Source organism: Bos taurus, chromosome 26 (assembly GCF_002263795.3).
Source record: "Bos taurus isolate L1 Dominette 01449 registration number 42190680 breed Hereford chromosome 26, ARS-UCD2.0, whole genome shotgun sequence".
In the NCBI taxonomy this organism is placed as follows: Eukaryota; Metazoa; Chordata; class Mammalia; order Artiodactyla; family Bovidae; genus Bos; species Bos taurus.
Window position 1 is genome coordinate 44,221,138 of NC_037353.1, and position 22,035 is coordinate 44,243,172.

General features: G+C 59.1%; 3 protein-coding genes across 7 annotated transcripts in view; 2 read left to right on the forward strand and 1 right to left on the reverse strand.

Moving 5' to 3' along the window:
- Nucleotides 1-3,726, forward strand: part of LHPP (phospholysine phosphohistidine inorganic pyrophosphate phosphatase) — a 127,315-nt gene extending 123,589 nt beyond the window's left edge. Inside the window, exon 8 of one of the 3 annotated variants that reach the window (XR_003032731.2) lies at nt 2,905-2,983. Coding sequence is in view for 2 of the 3 variants with exons in the window: in NM_001080912.1 (NP_001074381.1) it covers nt 2,905-3,001 (97 nt within the window). In the remaining variant the exon portion in view is untranslated. Of the gene's footprint in view, nt 1-2,904 lie in introns of all 3 variants that reach the window. The other 2 variants (XM_024985714.2, NM_001080912.1) reach the window with 2 other exon arrangements.
- A 446-nt stretch (nt 3,727-4,172) lies between these two features.
- Nucleotides 4,173-7,874, forward strand: LOC132343977 (uncharacterized). Its single transcript, XM_059882102.1, has 2 exons — nt 4,173-5,197; nt 5,531-7,874. Exon 1 carries the CDS (start codon nt 4,173-4,175, stop codon nt 5,100-5,102), a length of 930 nt encoding a protein of 309 aa, XP_059738085.1. The 3' UTR covers nt 5,103-5,197; nt 5,531-7,874.
- The window catches only part of FAM53B (family with sequence similarity 53 member B), a 113,683-nt gene continuing 98,691 nt past the window's right edge, over nt 7,044-22,035 (reverse strand). For all 3 annotated transcript variants that reach the window (XM_024986040.2, XM_059882100.1, XM_059882101.1), the window contains one exon: nt 7,044-11,100. In XM_024986040.2, the coding sequence (XP_024841808.1) occupies nt 10,795-11,100 (306 nt within the window). In that variant the 3' untranslated portion in view covers nt 7,044-10,794. The remainder of the gene's footprint in view (nt 11,101-22,035) is intronic.

Sequence of the window (22,035 nt, forward strand, 5' to 3'; positions counted from 1 at the left end):
CCTGGGCCAAGGTCTAGAACACTGCCACCCCACCCCCAGGAGGAAGCCGGCTTCTGGCCTCTGCCCAGGAGCCTGGCATCACCCACTCCGGAACTTGACATGAACAGGTCCTCTGGCCTGGATGCCTTGAGCCCAGCTTCTTCCACCCGCCGCGATGTCTGTGGGGGACAAAGGGCAGACCTGGCAGCCTGGGGGGCTCACCGTGGGGGGTGGTGGTGTCCCGGGCCTTCCGGGCCTGTGCACGTCCTACCCTGTTGATGGACATTTGTGCAGTTTCCACCTTTTTTTCTATTACGACCGAAGCTGCCAGAACATTCCAGCACACGATTTTGGTGGACAGGCCGACGCCCTTTGGTTGTGTTGCCCGCCTAGAGGGGACTCGTGGCTCACAAATAGGTGCCAGCACCGTTGTCCAGGGTGTGTGCCACCTACAACTTTTGACAGTTAACAAGCACGGATTTCAGCACCGACACGGGGTAATTTGGGTCTTAAATTCCCGTGTTCACTAGATGTTTGGATCTGGCAAGAGCGAAATAATAATCCCTTAAATACCTCCACTGACGCAAGAGTTGCTGATCCTGCGGGCAAGGGTGAGGGTCCTTGTGTGCTTGTCCCTCTTGAGAAGACCAGGAGTGATGCCCAGTGCCTGCTGGCCCTGCCACCTGCAGGTGGCCTCTGCTTGGACTAGGCGCTGCCCACGGGGGCCTTCCTGGAGGGGTGGGAACATGTGTTCCCACGCGCCTCGAGGCTCTGGCACCCAGAATCGGGCCAGGAGTCAGAAGAACCGGGTCAGATCTGGGTCTGCCCTCCCTGCTGTGTGACCTCAATCAAGTCTCTGAACCTCTCTGATCCCCCATTTTCTCACCCGCTTCCACCCCGGGGACAGAAGGAGAAGAGGATGGGAGATGGGTGAGGGCCGTGCCTGGGGGGCAGCGGGGGTCACTGCAGCAGGCAGAGAAGTGGCCTCAGCCCGTACAAGAGGGTGGGCAAGTGAGCAGAGGTATCCACACTTCCTGCTCCCACACCCCTGCCCCGCTCTCAGGCCTCAGCAGCCCTGGGCAGGAGACCTCCAAGCCACTGGGCTGAAAGCTCTATGAAAGAAAATGTGCCTAGGACGCCCCTGACGGTCCAGAGGTTAGGGCTCCGCGATGCCACTGTAGGGAGCACGGGTTCGATCCCTGGTCAGGGAGCGAGGATCCCACAGGCCACACGGTAACTCACCGCCCCTCCAGCCCCCGCAAAAGGCACCTTTGCTCAGTTCAGCTCAGGTCAGTCACTCAGTCGTGTCCGACTCTTTGCGACCCCATGGACTACAGCATGCCAGGCCTCCCTGTCCATCACCAACTCCCAGAGCTTGCTCAAACTCATGTCCATTGAGTCGGTGATACCATCCAACCATCTCATCCTCTGTCCTCCCCTTCTCCTCCTGCCTTCAGTCTTTCCCAGCATCAGGGTCTTTTCCAATGAGCCAGCTCTTCGCATCAGGTAGCCAAAGTATTGGAGTTTCAGCTTCAACATCAGTCCTTCCAATGAATATTCAGGACTGATCTCCTTTAGGATGGACTGATTGGATCTCCTTGCAGTCCAAGGGACTCTCAAGAGTCTTCTCCAACACCACAGTTCAAAAGCATCAATTCTTCGGTGCTCAGCTTTCTTTATGGTCCAACTCTCACATCCATACATGACCACTGGAAAAACCATAGCTTTGACTAGACATACCTTTGTTGGCAAAGTAATGTCTGCTTTTTAATGTGCTGTCTAGGTTGGTCATAAGTTTCCTTCCAAGGAGCAGTGCCTTTAATTCCACGGCCTTTACTCAGGATGGCCATTTTAGGGTCAATTGCTTTTTCAGTATCAAAACTTTCCAAAGGGGTAACCTGACTTTTAGGATGTTGTCAGAACCCACTTCAGCCACTTCTTCCTGGGGGCGTCCGAGGTGGTGGCCCCGCTGCTGGGGTGGATGCGCTTTCATGCTTGCCTGGGGCATTTGGCTCAGACTTTGGGGTGATGCCAGCGGCAGCCCCTCAGCGTGGGAAGCTGCATCGGGGTATCCCCCTCACCCCTGCCATCAATCTCCAGCCCACGAGCAGTGGGGGTGGGGGGTGCCTTCCTGTCACCAGGGCCCCACACTCCAGTTGATAGCCCACCCTCTAGGCCACTCCCACAACTGTCAAGGCTCCAGGGGTCGTCCCCGGGAGCCCACCCTGAGCCCCTGCCCCCTCCCGGGACCAAGGCTGCAGCCCCATTAGTTCCCCTTCCCCTTTCACGTCTGCTGGGAGCCTGGCTCAGCCGCAGCCCCTGCACGGGGTCCCCTGCGGCCCCGCGGACACCCACCCTCATCGTGTGGCCTCACTGCCCTTGTTCTCCGTGTCCAGCGGGGCCTCGGGGAATAGAGGAGGGCACAGATGCAGGGTTTGGGTGGTCCTCGCCTCCCAGATATCAGCCGGAGAGCAGCTTTGCGAGGAGCCTTCCTCTGCTGGGTGGTGCAGCCTCTGGGGGTACATGAGCCCCCCACCCACCCCGGGGTCTGGGTGGGAAACTCGGAGCAGGACGGAGCTCAGGGCCCCACTGTCCGGGGCGTGATGCTTCTGCTGGCAGCATGGATGGAGCAGGGGCCAGTGGCCACTCTGCCACGGGGCTCTGAGCAAGCTGCCCACAGGAGGGGCTCAGGGAGGAGTCCAGGCAGAGGGAGGCCTGGGTGCTTCTGAGTGGGGGTGGCCGGGACTGGGGCATGGGGAGGACAGGGACCGCACCAGCCAAGGCCAGCCCGGCCTGATGGGACGCAGAAGGGCCTGGAAACCTCCCGAGGGTGAGGCCGGGCCTGTGCTGGATGCTGGGAAGGCAGTGACCTCAGAGGGTTACCTAGGGGTTACTGACTGGCTAACCCTCCGTCCTGCCCTCCAGGCCCAGCGACGAGCACCACCCGGAAGTCAAGGCTGATGGATACGTGGACAACCTCGCAGAGGCCGTGGACCTGCTGCTGCAGCACGCGGACAAGTGACGGGCCTTCTGGGAGGGCCCCGCCTCCTGCCACCCTGCCCCGTGCCCAGACCACCCAGGGTGCTGCCCTCGGCCCTGGATAAGCAGGCAAGAGGGTGCCAGCCAGGCTGTTCTGGGCCCCTGAGCCACCAGTTCCTCCTCTGTCTCCCTCTACCGACCCTCTCCTCCCCTCACCCTCCCCAGACACATCTCCCAGCCTCCTGGGGGGAGTTTGATCCCCGCTGATGGCCCATCCCATCTGTTTGTCCCTCTGGAAGTCGAGAGGTGGGCAGACTTGTTGAACGCCCACACCCACCCTCCATTCACACCACGTCCTTTAAATGTGCTACCTGATTGGACTCAGGCGTTTGCCCACTGTCTTTTAGTGAACAGTCCCTGCGCTTTAAGGAGGCACCTGGAGGAAGCGGGGGTCTCCCAGGCACCGTCCTTGTAGGCAGAGCTGAGCCAGCCTCCCCGGGACAGCCCAGCGGCTCCGGCCCCCACCTGGTGTCAGAGTGGGCACTCAGCGCTCCCCGTGCACCTCCCAAACCATGCAGCCCCTCTCCCCATCCCATCCCCTCTGGAGCCAAAACAGAATGGCTCCCAGGGCCACTCTGCCGTGCTTCAGCGTGAGAACTCTAACCTCTGGATGCCAGGTTGTGGATGGAGGGTACCTGCTAGAGCCTTAACGGTAGACTTGTCACCCCCAGGAAATTAATGGTGAAATAAACTCCGCCCTGACCTGCAGTGACTCATGCTCTAACTGCTCGGGGGCTGGGAGGACCGTCCCTGATCCCACCCTGGACTTGAACCCCTACATGTCAGAGGGCCCGCGCCCCGAGACACCTCACCTGCCTCAAGCCCTTCATTCAGCAGAGGGGGGACACTGAGGCCCCATGGGGACCAGGTGGACAGGGCAAGCATGGGCCTCCGCTCAGGGTGGTGAGCTGCAGGCTTTCTGAATTCACCCACTGCCCCGGTTTCAGGTTTCAGAATCAGTCAGCAGGTCGGATAACTTGATTGCTCTGTTTCTCCCCAAATCCACCCAGAAGCCACTGACAGATCTTGGGAGACTTCTCATAAAAGAACTCATGAGTCCTCCAGAACAGGACTCCCGTGAAACAAAGGCAGGTGATGATAAAACGTTCTGCCTGAATCCGAGTCCCCTGGCCTGTTAAATCAGGATTAGAAAGATGGTGCTGGGTCTTCTCATGGAAATGAGAGGTAACTGGTTAGGCTCATGGTGTTGGCTTGCAATGGAGGCAGGGCGTTTGGCCTATCAGCTGGAAAATAGGCAGATGCCCTGCCCCTGGAGGGGGTCCCCTAATCCCAGCTCTTTAGGCGATGAGCTGGGTGCTGTAGGCAGGCACGAGGTGGCTGCAATTCACCGGGGCTCGGAGGGTGACTGTGAGGGAGCGGGCCCGCAGCCTCCCATTTGGCTTGTTCCCTTTTTTCATCTTGCCCTTTTCGTGGGCCACCCTTGCCCGCTGTCCTCGGCAGGGGCCTGCAGCCAGGGTAATGGGGCTCTGGAGGAAGGTGGCTGGTGGTTCCCGCTGCCCAGGAGTGGGATGCAGAGGGTGTCAGAGGAACAGCAGGCGCAGACCCCTGCTTTGGGCAGAGAACATACCACCTCCTGCCCCAAGCTGTGGGTTCAGCGAAGTGGACACTGTTACCTCCCACTTTTACAGGTAAGGAAACTGAGGTGCTCGAATCAAAGTCCGACTCTGCATCCCAGGCCCTTTCTGGTCCTTTCCACAGTCCTTCCATGGGGGGTGGCCTGTGGTGGACCCGGTGGCTGTGACTTCCCAGGCGAGGGGCGCCCTGACGTCCTCCCCCGGAGATGTAGTGTCTTTCAGGATGGAGGGCCAGCCCTACTCTGGGGGCACCGTGTACCGCCTGAGCCTCAGCCACTTTCTGTGTGTGCTCAGTTGCTCACTCGTAGTGTCCAACTCTTTGTAACCCCTGGACTTTGCAACCCCAGGCTCCTCTGTCCATGGGATTCTCCAGGCAAGAATACTGGAGTGGGTTGCCATTCCCTTCTCCAGAGGATCTTCCTGACCCAGGGATTGAACCCAGGTCTCCCACATTGCAGGCAGATTCTTTACCAGCTGAGCCACCAGTGAAGTCCAAGACCCTGATGCTGGGAAAGTTTGAGGGCAGGAGGAGAAGGGGACGACAGAGGACGAGATGGTTGGATGGCATCACCGACTCAGTGGACGTGAGTTTGAGTAAGCTCTGGGAGTTGGTGATGGACAGGGAGGCCTGGCGTGCTGCAGTCCATGGGATTGCAAAGAGTCGGACATGACTGAGTGTCTGACTCAGTCATGAACTGAATAGACAGTAAAGAATCTACCTGCAATGCAGGAAACCCAAGTTCCATCCCTGGGTCAGGAAGATCCCCTGGAGTCAGAAATGGCAACCCACTCCAGTATTCTTGCCTGGGAAATCCCATGGACAGAGGAGCCTGGTAGGCTACAGTTCATGGGGTCGCAGTTAGACACGACTGAGCAATTAACACATAAGATGATAAAAGCAACATGTGTCATTGTAGGAACATCAACAGAAAAGTTCAGACAGGAACCAGAGCCTCTTGGAGTCTGACCGCTGTTAACATTTGGGTGCATTTCCTTCCACCTCGCTCCACGTGAAGATAAATGTTTGAACAGTTGGGATTGCACCGTACGTGGAGGGTGGTCCTGGGGTTTTTTTGGGTGTTGATTCTTTCACTTAAGCCCGAGGAGTGTTACAAGCCCTGTCTGCACGTGAGGAGGCTGCTCAGAGGCAGCCTACGTCCTGGTGGCCCACGGATGGTGCCCCTGTTGGCTGCGGGTGGCCCTCAGTTGGGCCGGACCCAACGGCAGAGCATTTGAGCTGCAAGCCCCAGAGCTTGTGCTTGAGGCAGTGTCCCCTGCTGCCCCTGGCCCTGGTGAGGCACCAAGGGGGCTGCTGAGCTGGGATGTGCTGAAACCAGATCCGAGCCCTGCCATGGATGTAGCCTGAGGAGGATGAGTAAGGAGCTATTAGGGCTGTAGCCATCCAGGGCCACTCTGGGGGAGCCTCCTCTGCCAGTCATGGGAAGCATGAGGCAGGGTCTCTGGGCCCCTGGCCTTGGGGCTAACAAGGCTGCCAGGGGAGGGCATGGGGCTCCTCCCACCCCCAGCCTTGCCTCACCTGCTTCGTGAACTGCACGTTCATGGGCCTGTTTGAAAAAGGAAGAGCTGCTAAACAGAAAACAAGGAGAGTCTGGGTGGGGTGCTCTGGTGGCTCATTCCCAGGGTTAGGGGGCGTCCTTAGGACCTAAGACATCTCTAGCCATAGCCTCTGTGGTCAGAGGACGTGGGCCAACCCTGGCTTCTTAGAAATTACACAAGCCTCCGTAAATTTGTCCCCAAGGCTGCAAGCATCATGGTCTCCTGAGCTTGGTGAGCAAAGGGTCCGTGACTTGGGGGCCAGGCACAGGAGCCCACTCTGGGCTGAGCTGTGTGCACTGCTGACCCCTCGGCACGAGCGGTGCAGACCTGAGCTGTGCGTCCTCTGCGGGGCAGGGAGGGCCCAGCCTGTGTCGTCTCCCGGGGTACCCTGGTGGGCAGGTGGCCCTGCACCCGGCAGGACTTTCAGGCCAGGCCCTCTATAGCGTCAGGGCCGCGTGGCCCGGCCTGGGTGCTGAGCTGACATGCTCATGACAGCTCTGTGACAAGCAGGTCCCTCAGTGCTCCTAACTTGGGGATTACAGCAGGGTGCGGTCCCTGGCTCCTGGCTGGAGTGAGGAGCAGAAGTCCTCCACCCAGAACACACACGCACTCTAATGACTGCCCCGGAGCTGGGGACCCCCCGGATCACAGCTGTGGCCATGGCCAGCCCTCCCGTCAGTTGCTCACAGCCTCCTGCACCGGAAGATTTTGAGAGCACTCAGCTCTCCCCCCACTTTACAGATCTGACCCTGGGGCTTGGAGGGGACAGAAAGGCCCCAGGCTCTGCCTGTGCCAGCCCAGAGCACAGGTGCAACCCTCCGATCCGTCACCCCCAACCCCCCAACAGAAAGCACACAGCCGGCTCACAGCAACTGGGTACTGAACCAGGAAGCTTTATTTACACAGTAAAAGTAACAAGCAGATTCCTGAGAGACTAGAGCGGCCCTAGTGCAAGATAGTTGTGGCCTGCGCAGAGGGCAGGCTGCGGTGGGTGGCAGTGGGGGGCAGACCCAGCGCCATCCTGCACAGCGCTTCACCCGGGCAGGGGCCGGGCCCAGTGTGGCCCGTTTTCCAGCCACCACGCTTCCTGAAGCTCTAGGGCACCGACGGGTGCTGCTGGGAAAGCACACGTGACCCCGGAGACGGCCAACCCGCGGGCACCCGCGCCCGGGACGTGGGCCCCCACACTGGGACACAATTTCTTTGCCAAGGAGACTATGCTAGAAGATTGGACTATTCTAGCTAGGTATAAGATTTCTGCTGTGGTCTGGGATTTTTTTTTTTTTTTAATTAAATCCTTTTCTTTTCTCTTTAAAGAGGCGCCAGTGGGAGGGGTCCGGCCACCGTGAGCCTGCGGCAAGCGGCGGCACCATCGCCTACATGGAGGCGCTGTCCTGGCTGGGTTGCTGCCCCCAGAGCCGGGGCGTGAGGACCGCCTGCACCCCAGGCTGTGGGATCTGACACAGTCATCGTGTGGGTGACCTGCCTCCAGGCCAGGGTGTGTGAAACTCGAGCCCGTGGTGGGGCGTCTGTCCAGGGCGTGGGCTGGAGGCTCAGGCAGCACCAGCCAGAGTGTGGAAGCGCACAGGCTGCCCCTCCCCGACCTTGCTCTGGGGCCCCTTGTGGACAATGGGTTTGTTTCCTTTCTAAGGTGGACTTTGCATTTTAAAATTTCTTTCAGTGTATACAAATTCACAAAAACTTTTCCTGCTACAAAAATTTTGTTGAAAAGTAAGGCTTTCTGAGAGTGAAAATCCTCACGAGCTCTCCAGGGGCCTGGGAGTCGTGTCTGCCCACGGGCGCTGCACTGGCCCTGGCCTCCACCGCGAGTAAGGCAAGAGGGTATGCGGTAATGTAAACGCTGAGGCTGCCGCCCCGATGCCCGGCCCGGCCCCACGGGCAGCGGCCTCTGTTAGTCGGCGGCTTTAGTGAGGGTGCCCCAACACGAAGCCCCCACACCCTTCAAATGCACGACCCTGCTCTTGTCCTTCCAGGCCCCCGGGCAGGCAGACAGCCTGGCACAGCCCTCCCTCCTAGCTCTGAACTTCCTCAGTTCCCCCTTACAGGCAGGAGTTCATGGGCTGCACTAGGCAGGGTCCTGGCAGAAGTGAGGTTCGGGGCTGGGAAAGGAGGCACCAGCTGGCCTGCTGCCCCCTAGGGACACCCCTCACCCCAGGGTGGTCAGAGAGAGTCTCCCTTCAAGACCAGGAGTCCTGGTGCTGGGGGAGCAGAGCCCAGAGACGGGCCTCAGGCAGCACCTCCTATAGACAGATGGGGGCTGCTCTCTTTGATGGGAAGACGGACATGAAGCCACCCCACAGCTGCCTCTTTCTCTGAGGGATCACTGGTCATCCTCTCCCCTCCTTGCTGCTGTCGTGGGCTTGGGCGGGGAGCTTCTGTGGGAGCAGGAACAGCCGAGAGAGGCCTGAGGAGGCTGGGAAGGGCCAAACCCTGCCCTGGGCTGCAAGCCCTTCTGCCTCATGGGTCCCAGGAGCAGCCTGCAGGGAGATGGGGCGGGTGGGGCCACGGCTCGTCCTTCCCCGCCACCAGGCCTGAGAAGGGGTGGGGGGTGGCTGGCAGGGTCCGAGGGGGCCACGCGCACTACAGCTCTGTGACACGCACCACTGCTGCGTCCCTTCCCGGCCTGGAGGAATGGCATCCAGGGGAAGGGCTGCTGTTCAGGGCGCATGCCCGCTGTGGCCACTGGGTGTGGGTCAGGTATCATGCCTCCCACCCAGGCTCCTTGAGGCCAGGGGGCGCCGGCACGTCCTCTCCCGTCCATGCACCCGCTGCTGGACGCCCCGGGGTCTCCTGGATCGGCTCAAAGACGACGAGCCGCCTGGTCTGGCTCCCCAGGGGGGCTGTGCCCTTTGGCGGGACCTGCCCAGCACCCAAACGCCCACGATGCTCTACAACCTGCAGATTCTGACACCATCTCGGGGGGGCAGGGTGGCGGGTCATGGAGTTGGGGTTTTCTGCAAGCATCTTAAACAGCTGATTTTTAAGAAGAGCCAACTCTAAATGAGAACTTGAGCCACTGCACTTCGGATGTCCAGAAGTAAAGGTTTAAGTCACATTTCCCCAAACCTGGTCTCTCTTCAGAGGAAAGAGAAAGAACCATGTGCCCTCAGCCCTTGCAAGCACTGAGGGCTCTGCCGTCAGCAGAAGGTGAGTGGGACCAAAGGGATCCCCGGAGTGCCTCTGTCGCGTGGCAGCACACTGCAGGGGACACGTGGATGGACTGAGCCTTGTGGGAAAAGGAGCCACTTTGCTCATAAGCTGACCCCCACTGCTGTTGTCTGCAGAAGACGCCGAGCTGCTGACAGCTGGATTCCAGGGGAGCCAGAGCCCCATGGGGCGTGTCTGCAAAGCGGGGCTGGGGAGGAGCGGTCTGGGAGAGAAGCCTCAAGGAGTTGGGGCTCCTGGTGGACCTGGGGGGGGCTCTGCTGGGGCGCCAGGAGCCAGGAAGGGTGTGTGGGCACCCCACTCTGTGCTTGTGGTTGGGGCGGTAGCAGGGAGGTGGCACCCCTCCAACCCCCCCCAACCAACAAGGCTGTGCTTGGTAGATGGCCGGGCCCAGAATGGCTGACAGGCACCCTCTAGTCCCGGAACATGCCCAGGGCCTGGGTCTGCGCACCTGCACAGGGCCCTTGTCCCTGAGGACGTTTTCAAAAGGCTGCCCTCCTCTGGGGACGTCTCTCCACTCACCCGTGTCTACTGAGCTCATTGCTCAGTGGCAGGGCATCGTGGACAGCGGCTGCCAGCTGCTGACCCTGCCAACTTCAGCCCCCAGCCCCAGAGCAGCAAAGTCTGGAGCTGGGACCTCTACACCATGGGAGGGGCTCGTGCCTCTGCCTTCTTGGCCAACGGAGCCACCAGATGTCTACCCACCTGGACGGGCCTCTAACAAGCAACCCCCCGCACCCCGAGGTGTTCCCTGGACCCTGGGAGTCCACCCGGCACGCAGGGCCCCATCACCCACACCTGGAATTAAGGCCGAACGGTTCTGGTGTTAACGACCGAGGAAGCCTCCCCCGCCTTCCCGAGCCTGAGCGGGAGACCTGGGAGAGAAGGCACGGAATACACACTCGAGGGGAGGAGGGCGCGGCAGGGCTGGCCCCCCAACCCAAACCTGAGAGCGGGAGGGCGGGTGGGCCCGTGACGCCAGCACGTGGACCTCAGGCGGAAACCCGGGCTGGGGGTGGAAACCCCAGCCCTGCACAGACGCCAAGAGACTGCCCAGCGGGCAAGGCTGGGGTGCCGTGCCCATCGATGTGCCGCAAGTGAAAGGGGGGCAAGAGACCGAGACTGAGAAGCTTCCGTCCCGGCCCCCGTGGTTCCGTGGACCGTGGCTGCCGTGCTGGTGAAAGGCTGAGATGCTGCACTGCGGGGCGGGGAGTGGGGGGCGGCCCGGGCCCCCGCAGGCGGGACAGCATCTCGGGGAGCCGGTGGGCTCGCTCCTGGGCCCTGATGCCCGCCTCCCAGGAAGCTTGGATCAGGCCCAGGGGTGGGGCTCCCCGGAGGGCCCGCCACCGCACCTGGGGGGTGGGCAGGAGGAGGCCCCTTGATTCAAACGAGCCCTCCCGACCCCCGCCCCCCACCCCCAGCCAGGGCCTGCAGCCCCTCAGTTGTTCTCTATCTGCTCTATGTCCAGCTCGCCGTCCAGGGAGCAGGGGCTGCTGCGGGCCCTGCGGTCCCGCCAGGCTGTGCCCAGCTCCTCGCAGCATGGCTCCTCCCGGCAGGCCAGCGAGTCATCCAGGGAGGAGGGCAGAGGCTCAGGGACTGGGGTCCCGGCGGGCGTCCTGCCCCCTGCGCTGGGGGCCGAGTGCAGGGTGGCCCAGGACCTGGTGTGCAGGGCGAAGGGGCTGTGGGTGCTCCGGTCCTCCGTCCCCGTGTTCAGGCAGCTGAGACTGCTGAAGGTCTGACAGTTCTGTGGGGAAGACAGACACAGGTCACAAGGGGTCGCAGTCCCACAGAATCCAAGGACCGAACGCCCCACCCAGCCCGGCCAAGACCCCTGGGGGGCTCCATGGTGGTGGGCCCACCAGGCGATGGAACGCCCTCCCCAACGTCAGCAAGGGCAGAGGGGCCGTTGGTTAACTCCTGAAGAACCACCCCTGGCCGGTGAACACCACGTTAATCAAGAGACATAAAATGCAGTTGAGTGACTGAAGTCGCTCTGTCGTGTCCAAGTCTTTGCAACCCCATGCACTGTAGCCCACCAGGCTCCTCCATCCATGGGATTCTCCAGGCAAGAGTACTGGAGTGGGTTGCCATTTCCTTCTTCAGGGGATCTCCCTGACCTAGGGATTGAACCCAGGTCTCCCGCATTGTAGGCAGATGCTTTACCGTCTGAGCCACCAGGGAAGCCTCAAAATGCAGTTATTTGTCTACAAACTGGCAAAGAGCACAAACTTCCTAACATCCAGTTCTGGGGGGACTGGGGGTGGTGGTGGTGCAGTAGGGAGGGAGCTGGGGGCAGGCTCAGAGGCCTTCACGCACAACCTTCCTGCAAAACAGAAGTGGCAGGTTCACCTCTAGGATTTTTACCGCAAGAAAACAGTTCGGACGCAGCAACATAAATGTGCCTCGTCACACCGTTACAGTGGAAAGAAGGGAGTGACCCAGCATCATTCCCCATGATGCTGGTTCCGTAAAGCATGTCTTTTCGGGCAGAGGGAGGCTCTTGAGCCGTTGCAAGAACACAGCAGGAGCGGGCCCACTGATGTAAAGGGAGAAGCTGCCAGGCTGCGCTGGCGCTCAGAGCGGACGCGGGGGCCCACACCACCTTCTCGCCGTGGCAGGGACGGGACGTGGGCGGGGGAGGGTGGGCTTGATGTTCGCATGGTGCACAGTCCCACACGGGCCCTGGGCTCCCGGGCCCTCGGGTGGTGGGTGTCAGCCCCGCTGGGGGCGGGGCAGGGCTCACAGCTGGGGGCCGCGGGCAGACCCCCCACCCCCAGCCACACTTAGGCCTCGGTGGCCTCCTCTGTGAGAGGAGGTCCCTACCTGTCCCATCTGAGGCCCCAGCAAGAGCCAAGGGCTCCGCGCCTGCCAAGCCCTGCCTCTGTGAATGTGGCCGGCCTGGAGGAGGCAGCCTAGGGCCCACCGGCAGCAGCCACAGCCTGGACGTGACCCCACGCACTCACAAGAGGGGGCAGCCGGCACTGCGCACAAGTGGGTCCAGCTACATGCCTGCTTCCACGGCTGAGCGCGAGGCCCGGGCAGGACAGAGGCAGCCCAGCCCCTTCCCAGGGACGAGACAGAAAGGGAAGCGCATTGGAGGCAGCAGCTGGGGGGATCCGGGCTTTGGGAGGTGGGAACGCGGGCAGCACTGCCTGCCCACCGACGCCGAGGCCACGGGCCCGTCCCCGAGGGCCCTGGTCCATTTGCTGACGGCAGTGTTTATGTGTCGCTTTGGAATGAAGACGACCACTGGCTCATGGCGCACAAGCTGCTGAAGCATCTGGGCAAATGGAAAAGGCGCTCTCTCTGGAGGGAGGAGGCGGGGCCCGCCGTGCGCACTTTCCCTGTTCCTGCCTGCACCGTGGAGGAACCCGTTCTCGTGGGTCTGCTTGTCCTGGAATCTTTTGATTAACTGAGGAAGGCAGGCTGGGGGGTGGAGGGTACTGGGGGGATTGAGGAGAGAAGAGCCAGGCTACCCATTAGACCTGCGATGCTGGCCCTGACTGTGGCAGGAGCCAGCCTAGGGGCGCGGAGCCCCTGCTGGGTTGCATAGGGCTCAGAGGGCCCAAGTCCTCATTGGGCACGTTTGCTCTGCTGCTGGGAGACAGCTCCTCATGCAAAATGGCCCCCGAGATCCTTCATGTCCCCAGGGTCAGAACGCAAACCTGGGTAGGGATAAGCCCCAGCTGGGAGGCCCTTGAGGCCTCTCCACCTCCCGGTCACCCTCTGGACAGGCCCAGACCTGAGCCGGGACAAGAGGAGAACTGGGTGGGGGGCAGAAGGGAGGAAAGATGGCCCAGCCCAGGCAGGGGCATCAAACCCCAGGCTCAGCAGGGAGGCCTAGGAGGGAGGCCCCAGGAAGCCAGATCTAAACCCCTGCACGGCCAGACGGTCTCTCGCCCTGTAGTCGTGGCGGAGAGGAAGGAGTGGCTGTGCACAGTCATGTGAGTCCAGTTACAGACAGTGGCGTCCGGTGCGAGCCCGGTGTGCTGCGAATGGGCCACAGTGAGGCTGAGATCCTGGGGCTTGCAGCCCTGGGGGAACGGCCACAATGCTCCCCTCCATGTGCAGGACCTGAGCGGGCCTCCCTGCTTCCTGGGAGCTGTGCCACGAGAACGCGGTCTTCCGGAACTCCTCCCGAGCATCCTGCCTGCCAAGCAGCCTGACCCCAGGTGCTGACGACGGTGTGTGTGGGGGGCGCCTGCCTTCACGGCAGCTGTGACGGCACGTCTGGGCACGAATCGTATTATGCAGCGGCCACACCAGCAGCAGGGTGCCGGGGACCCCGGTTTGCTGGGGCCTTTCTGAGATGTGGCTTCTGCCTTAAGTGTGCCCGGGAGAGGACTGAAGTCAGAGAGGCTGCCGTTACAGTCCTAGGTTCTGCCACACACAGGCCTGACAACTTCAGACAAGACCCTCCCACCTCTGGGCCATGGCCCCCCCAACCAACGAGGGGGGCCCCCCCAACCAGCCCCCTCCCCTGCCCGTTCTGGCTGTCTGGAATAACTGGGTCGTTTCTGCTTTGAGGCAGGACAAGAAGCTGCAAGGTTTGGTTGGTGACTGTTGTCACAGCAAACCCCGGGATGCCCCTGACCCCACCCTCTGAAAGTCCTCAAAGGCACCTCCTCCTTGGCCACAAAGCCAGTGTCACCTTGAAAACACTGTTGACTCAAAACTCAGCTGTTGCAGCCACGGTGAAAACCAAGACCCCTCTGCAGAGTGTCCCAGCCGGTGGCAAGGCCCACCTGCCGGGGAGGAATGTGGCTGTCACAATGGGGCAGTTGTGTGTCCCGCCCAGGTTCCAAGCCAGAAGAGCCTGTCCTATGCCAACATCCAGGGTGTGGCGCTGCGCCTGCCAGGCTCTGGGGCCCGGGTCCCACCCCGCCTCTCCTGGCAGCTCACACTCCCCGAGATCTCAGCACCCACGGGAGAATGCTACACGGGCCTGCCAGAGGCCTGGGCGCCCCTCTGGGGAAAGCGGCAAAGCTGAGGACAAGTTCAAAGCACCATGTGAACACATCATTCCAGCGTGAAGTGGTTGCTGGGGGACAGACAGTCCCCCTACGCCAAACTCTGTTCTCTTGAAACCCAGCCCTAGCCCCAGGGCTGGGCCGCCTACTTGGGCACAGGCCTGCCCAGGTAACAGAACTCAGAGAGGACCATCCATGTGGCCTCAGGCTAGAGGCTGGAGATACTCGTCAGCACCCCAGCCCGAGAGTCTGGAGTGACTTTGGAGTAGGGCCCTGAAAGTCCAGCTGCTTCCATCAGACCTGCCATATCGCAGGGTCTATCCAGCTGTGTCGCAGCCCACACACCTATCCAATCTTCCCAAGGCTCTGCAGTCAGGAGCAAGGGCCCCCTTCTCCTGTGCGGATCTTTGCTGGGATCCCCCTGGGAACTCCAGGCAGAGGCCCACCAGACCTGGGTGGGGGAGAGCACCCCCTGGCACTTGCAGCCACACCCAGCCCCAAGTGCCCACCCTGCCAAGGGGCGAAGAGCTCATAGCCCCTCACCAGCTCAGGACAACTCTGCCTTGAGCTACCAGCTGAAAACCAAACCCCGCCTTGGGAGACTCACCCGAACTCAACAGACTCAGCCCCGTCTCCCTGTGCACGCCTCCGTCCCCGCCCCTGCCTAGCAGCAGGCTGTGAGCTCCATCCTGCCCCCAGGGGCCAGGGATCCCTGTGCCAGCCTGCGGCAGTGCGGGCCCAAGGGCAAGGTGGGCCAAGGGGGCGCCGTGGCCTGAGGCAGACAGTGCCCTGAGGAGGACCGACTGTTTTCCTCACTCCTGGTTTCTTGGGCCCCAACTTGCCCTTGAACCCCTGGAACCAGGAAGGCCTCAGGAGTACGGTACACATGGCCCCAGGGAGGAGCAGCGGATGGGGTCAGAGAACCCGGACCTGAGTCTGGAATTGCCTTGTTTGCTCCAGAAATGTAACAGTCCTTGCCGGCCTGACTGCTGGGCCTTCGCAAGGGTCCTACAAGAAAAGGGATGCGAAGGGGGGCTCCTGGCATCCCCCTCGACTATGGAAGCCTGCTCCCTGGTGCCGACGTGCTGGCTGGCACAGCCCCAGCCCCCCTGGGCCCATTCTCCCGAGGCAGACCCCCGGCCAGTGACGGGCTGACGTGGGTCCCGGAGCAGCCCAGGACCGGGGGTGGGGGTGGGGGGTCCAACCCCAGGTGCTCTGTCACATGACGGTGCTCCCCGGAGTTGGGCTGTGGCTGGCCTGGCTGCTTCCTGCACTTCCTACAGGTTCCTCCCAGGAGCCACAGGGTCTCTGGGACCAGATTCTGCACTCCAGCCCCGCTTCCATGGAACCGACCTCAGACGGGAGGTGAAAGCGCTCTGCTCTCCACGGCTCACCCACAGTGCTGTTCCTTCCGAACAGGAACGCGCGAAGGCAGCCCGTGAGGTCCATGGGTCGGGACCGCCGGGGAGGAGCGGCCGCAGGGAGGGGCCCTGTCTTCGGGTCAGCCCGCGTCCTCACCCCCGGGCCCGGGTGAAATGTCCTCTCTGCGCTGTGCTGGGACGGGACCCGGGTCCCCCAAGGCACACAGGCACTTCCCCCTGCTCAGACAGCAGGGTGACAGCGCCCAACTCCCCTCTTCCGCACCAGCCTTCCAGCCTGGCACGTTTGCTTTTTCCTGATGCCAGCTTCTGGTCATCTAATTTCCTAGATCGCTTTGTGTGACTGATCTTGAGGGAACCGCCTCAAAAACAGGGGCATCCCAACAAGCCCAACCAGCTAGTCAGTTTGGCCAGACCAGGTCCCCACCCGGCCGGGGTTCCTGGAGCTTCGGGGGCCCCTCTGCTGGAGCTGCTGGGCTCGGGTGCTGGCAGAGTCCGGGCATTTCCTCCCCAAACAGACGCCTTCTCCAGAGCAGAATCTCCAAGTGTCGGGAAAACACCAGGCCGTGAGGATGGCTAGCGGCCTGGAAATTTTCTAAGTCTCGTTTATGCTGGAGGCTGGCATAGTGAAAACCGAGGCGGTGTGAGGCGTGCGGTTTCCTGGGGTGGTGCTGTGTTTTTGTTTTTAATTATCTCAGATAAGACAAAAAAAAAAAAGACACTGGCTTACTGGGGCCTATCTTTAATCCATCTTTGGTAAATCTGAATTTTGCATGAAGGCTGGACTGTCGCTTACAGGAAGCCTGGGAGCCCAACGACGGGTCAGGTGGTGGGGCTGCCCCGGGTCAGAGCTGTAGGTATGGCTGGAGGTGGCCTGGGGCAGTGGGCACAGCCGGCCCCTCACTCCTGGCTTCTCATCTCCGGGCTCAGGACGCAGAGCCCAGCACCACTTCCTGCTCATTGGGCCTGATCTGTCCCTGTCACACTCACCTACGGGACCCCCGTGAGAGGCAGCCTCCTCGAGCCCGGACTGCTCCCTTGCCCTCGGGAATATGGGAAACGCCGGCCATGCAGCCCAGAAAGGGAGGCCCCGGGGAGCACCGTGGATTCAGCCCTGGACACTCAAAAGTTCTTCCCAGACCACGGGCTCTAGAATCAGGCAGCCGGGGATGGGCAGGGACTATCTGTGAGGGTGCACGGACGGCCCTGGCAGTTACTGGGAAGCCCTGACTTCCTGGGTCATTTCCCGGGCTTCCCTCTCCAGAGGTCAAGAAACGTCTCCTGAGCAACCAAGCCCTGCAGGCTCTTCTTCGTCCGCTAGAGCCCAGTCTGCATCGTCCCTGCAGGAGCCAGGCTGAGCCCAGTGGACCCTGCTGGGCCCCCATGGCCTTGACCCGCACTCCACCGCCTGGCTTGGGGGCCGGGTCATGGAAGGTGTGAGAGCAGCCTGGTGGGATAGGAAGGAAGGACCCGCAGGGTTGGCCCCCGGGAGCTCAGCTTGTGCGTTCGCGCAAACCGGAGGTCATGTCCTCTGAGCGGTAGCCGGCCCTGTAGGGTCTGGAGCCCACACAGGAGCACCCCACACCCAGGCTACACTGTGGTGAAGGCTGTTTCTACACCAGGTCCCTGGGGCGGGGGCGCAGATGGCCTGCCTGCACAGAGGTGCGGACGCTGACGCCAAGCAGCTCACAAATGGGAAATGAAGCATTCTGCGGTGTGTGTTCCGGCCAGCACACACTCAGGACAGGACTTGTGAAACCACTTCGCTCTCAGCTTGGTGTGGAGAAGATTCTTCGCCTGACAAAAGTCAAGAGATCTTTCCAAAGCACACAGGACGCTGGCGGGGGGGGGGGGGTGGGGGGGGTGGGGGGGGCGGCGGGCCAAGGCCAATGTGTGGCGGGGACGCTCGGGGACTCCAGGGGCGGCCTCTGCCCGGGACGCAGGGGCACTGAAGGTGGGGCCAAAGTCCAGAGCAGATGGTGGGCCCCCGGGCCCCCGTGGCCACACCAACCCACAGGGTGACGTGAGTGCGGAGCGCCGGGCCAGCTCAGCCCCGCTCCAGGAGCTCCATGTCTGCCCCCTCCCATCTCAAGAGAGGCTGGTTCTCAAGTTTTTAAACTGAAAATTAAAACAGGTGAGAATAATCAGGAAGCCTCTGTGAACAACAATTAGGTGAGACCAGTCCCACCAGTTCTGATATTGGCTTCCAGAGAAAGGCGAGGCTTTCTGGGAAAATGAACAGATTACCAATCAGCCTAGCAGCCTCACCTGCAGATTAGGTGGACTGAGGCTGGGAGAAGTGAAGAGACCCCAGGTGGCACAGCACAGAACAGTCACAGAATTGTCTGGAGGGTTCATTACATTGAGACCACGTAGGAAGCCAAGGAGGCACTTGGCAAACCTTGATCTCCCCGGTCCCTCCTCCGCCCACTGCGCTGTGTTCAGGCTGAGGGAGGGGGCATGGCTCTCTGTGGACAGTACTGCATGACCAAGGCATCAGGGGTCAGCACTGTATGGCCAAGGGGTCAGGGGGCTCGGCTTTGGGAAGAGAATCTATAATACAGATGGTCAAACCCACTGCCCTTTTTAACCAAAACTTGCTTTCAGAATTCCGCAAGACCTGCCAGTTACACAAAAGGTAAAAATCCCTAGGAATAAGAATGCAAGAATTGGCAAGAGAAATAGAAGAAAACTTCATAGAACGTAACAGTGGACTTGAACAAATAGACATCCTGTCTTGTGGACAGAAGACTCGACCTCAAAAAGGTGTGAATTCTCCCCAAGTTATTTCATAAATCTAACACAATCTCAACCTGCAATGTCAACAGCAGTCCTCGACCCCCACCTCCAATCTCAGAGTAAGCAGATTCTCGAGTTTTTAACTGAAAAATGAACAGGTGAGAATGATCAGGAAGCTTCCGTGAAGAACAATGAGGACAGCCGAGTCCTGTGCTGTGCTTAATTACTCAGTGGTGTCCCCACTCTTTGCAACCCCATGGACTGTAGCCCGCCAGGCTTCTCTGTCCATGGGATTCTCCAGGCCAGAATACTGGAGTGGGTAGCCTTTCCCTTCTCCAGGGGATCTTCCTGACCCAGGGATTCAACTGAGGTCTCTCCTGCATTGCAGGTGGATTCTTTACCAGCTGAGCTACCAGGGAAACCCTGAGACTAGTCCTACCAGATGCTAAAACTTGCTGCAGAGCCTCAATAATTAGCAGTATATTACTGCGCGAGGACACAGAGACTAATGCAATAGAGAATCTTCTGAAATAGCCCCAGGTTCAGTTCAGTTCAGTTGCTCAGTCGTGTCCGACTCCCTGCAACCCCATGAATCGCAGCACGCCAGGCCTCCCTGCTGCTGCTAAGTCACTTCAGTCGTGTCCGACTCTGTGCGACCCCACAGACGGCAGCCCACCAGGCTCCCCCATCCCTGGGATTCTCCAGGCAAGAATACTGGAGTGGGTTGCCATTTCCTTCTCCAATGCATGAAAGTGAAAAGTTAAGTCGCTGAGTCGTGTCCGACTCTTAGCGACCCCATGGACTGCAGCCTACCAGGCTCCTCTGTCCGTGGGATTTTCCAGGCAAGAGTACTGGAGTGGGGTGCCATTGCCTTCTCCGCCAGGCCTCCCTGTCCATCACCAACTCCCGGAGTTCACTCAGACTCATGTCCATCGAGTCGGCGATGCCATCCAGCCATCTCATCCTCTGTCGTCCCCTTCTCCTCCTGCCCCCAATCCCTCCCAGCATCAGGGTCTTTTCCAATGAGTCAACTCTTCGCATGAGGTGGCCAAAGTACTGGAGTTTGAGCTTTAGCATCAGTCCTTCTTTTAGAATGGACTGGTTAGCATGTCATAAAGATGGAATCTCAAAGCAGAGAGGAAAAGATGGAATTTTCAATAGCGGATATTGAGACCAATGAGTAGACATATTAAAAAAGAGAAAAAAAGGCTGGCTCCATATTCAGACTATATACAGGATGAACTCCACACAGACCTAATATTGCAACATAAAACCATAAAAACACTAAAAGGAAATACAGGAGAATTCTTTTATAGTCTTGGGATAGAAAGCCCTTTCTAAAACCCAAAATTCAGATCCATAGAAGAAATAACAAATTTGATAAAAATGTATACATGTCAAAAAACACCAAAGGCACTGGTGGGAATGTAAGACTGTGTACGCGCTTTGGACAGAGACTGACAGCTTCTGAAAATGTTGAAGCACAGAGTTACAGGACACAGCAGTTGCACCCCAGGTACACAGCCAAGAGAAATGAAGACACATGCCCGTACAAAAACGCGCCCGTCAGTGTTCACAGCAGTATTGCTCATAACATCCAAAAAGAGGAAACCGCCCCAATGTCCCGTCAACTAGCAGCTGCATAAATAAAATGTGGTAGGAGTATTTTTCAGTCATAAAAAGGAATGAAGCACTGACACACGCTCCAGCAGGAATGAACTTTGAAGTCACCACGTTGCTTGGGGAAAGAAGCCGGTCAACGAGAAATGGCATTATTGTATGATCCCATTTATATGAAAGACCCACAACAGGCAGATCCAGGAAGAGCAGAAAGCAGATTAGTGGGTGGCTGAGGGTGAACATCGACTGCCAGTGGGTGTGAGGCTTCTTTGGGGGGAGTGAGGAAGCTGTTCTAACACCAACTGTGGTGAGGGCTGCACAGTTCTGTGAGCACACAAAAAACCACTAAGGTTGTTTGCTATAAATGGGTGAACTGTATAATGTGAATTATATCCCAATAAAGCTGTTAAAGAATGTCAAAAGACAAAGAACAAATCAGAAACAAACATTTGCAGTTCACAGCACATGCAAACGGAGAAGGCAATGGCACCCCACTCCAGTACTCTTGCCTAGAAAATCCCATGCGTGGAGGAGCCTGGTGGGCTGCAGTCCGTGGGGTCACTACGAGTCGGACATGACTGAACGACGTCACTTTCACGTTTCATTTTCATGCATTGGAGAAGGAAATGGCAACCCACTCCAGTATTCTTGCCTTGAGAATCCCAGGAATGGGGGAGCCTGGTGGGCTGTCGTCTATGGGGTCACAGAGAGTCAGACACGACTGAAGTGACTTAGCAGCAGCAGCACATGCAAAACCAACCTCTCTAATGGACACTTGGAGCTTTCCCTGGTGGCTCAGAAGGTGAAGTATCTGCCTGCAATGCAGGAAACCCAGGTTCAGTCCCTGGGTTGGGAAGATCCCATGGACAAGGAAATGGCAACCCACTCCAGTATTCATGCCTGGAGAAGCCCATGGACAGAGGAGCCTGGTGGGCTACAGTCCATGGGCTTGCCAAGAGTCAGACATGCCTGAAGCGAATAACATGCTACTGTACAATCAAGAAACAGAGCAACAGCTCCATTTTCTTTTAAGGGCGCATGAATACAGTGCAGAACACACGAGTGACCTTTAACTATAAGATGTTCAACTGACCAGAAAAATGCAAACTAAAATGACACGGAGGAACCATGTTTTCACCTCTCTGGTTGGCAAAACCCACGTGTGAGCAGGATCTGCTGGGGCGGCGGTGGATAAATGGACCACCTGCAGCATCATCGGGGAGCGTGGCCCCCTGGGCGTCACCTGGGCAACAGGCTCCCGGACGAGGAGCGTGCACGTGGAGTGTGCCCACAGAGGATACACCTGCACACGCCTGTAAGGGCCCGAGCAACGCTGAGAAAGATGCATGCGGCCCCGGGGGTCCACAGCCGGGGTCTGGGAAAAAGAAAGTGGGGCAGAGCCGCACAACAGACCCTCCTGTGCTGGAAAAAGGCAGCCAACAGCTGGGCTGTGGCTCAGAAACTCTTCCAGGGTCTATGATTTACAACAGCGAGGTGCAGAAGGCTAGATGTCAGCCTGCCGTCTTCCGTACAAGAAAGGAGAATGAAACAAGAACATTATTATTTGCTGGTACTTGCATAAAGGAATTCTGGAAGGATCACAAGAAACAAACAAGGAGTTAACCTGAGGCCACGGGGGATGGGAGCGAGACTTCCCTTGTGTATTGTTTTAATTTCTGAACATGTGAAAATACCATCAAAAAATAAAATATGTGTGTGCTTATATTATAGAGGAAGGGACACTCTAAATTAGGAATGAAGAAAAAGGATGACTCACAGGCCAAAACAAATCTTACTGAAGTGGTCACTCTGATTTTCAAAAAAAAAAGACCCTCTCCACGGCTGCAACAATCTCCATCTTAAATCATTTTAACGTTTCTCCACCAAAGTTCTTTTCGACTTTCCTCTCTCTTATTGGCAGGAATAAGGCTTATGCATTACCAAAAAACAGTACTTTGTGCAGATGAAAAA

Excerpts from the sequence above, each read along its gene's own strand:
- LOC132343977 (XM_059882102.1), top strand. The coding sequence starts at position 4,173 with ATGGTGCTGGGTCTTCTCATGGAAATGAGAGGTAACTGGTTAGGCTCA.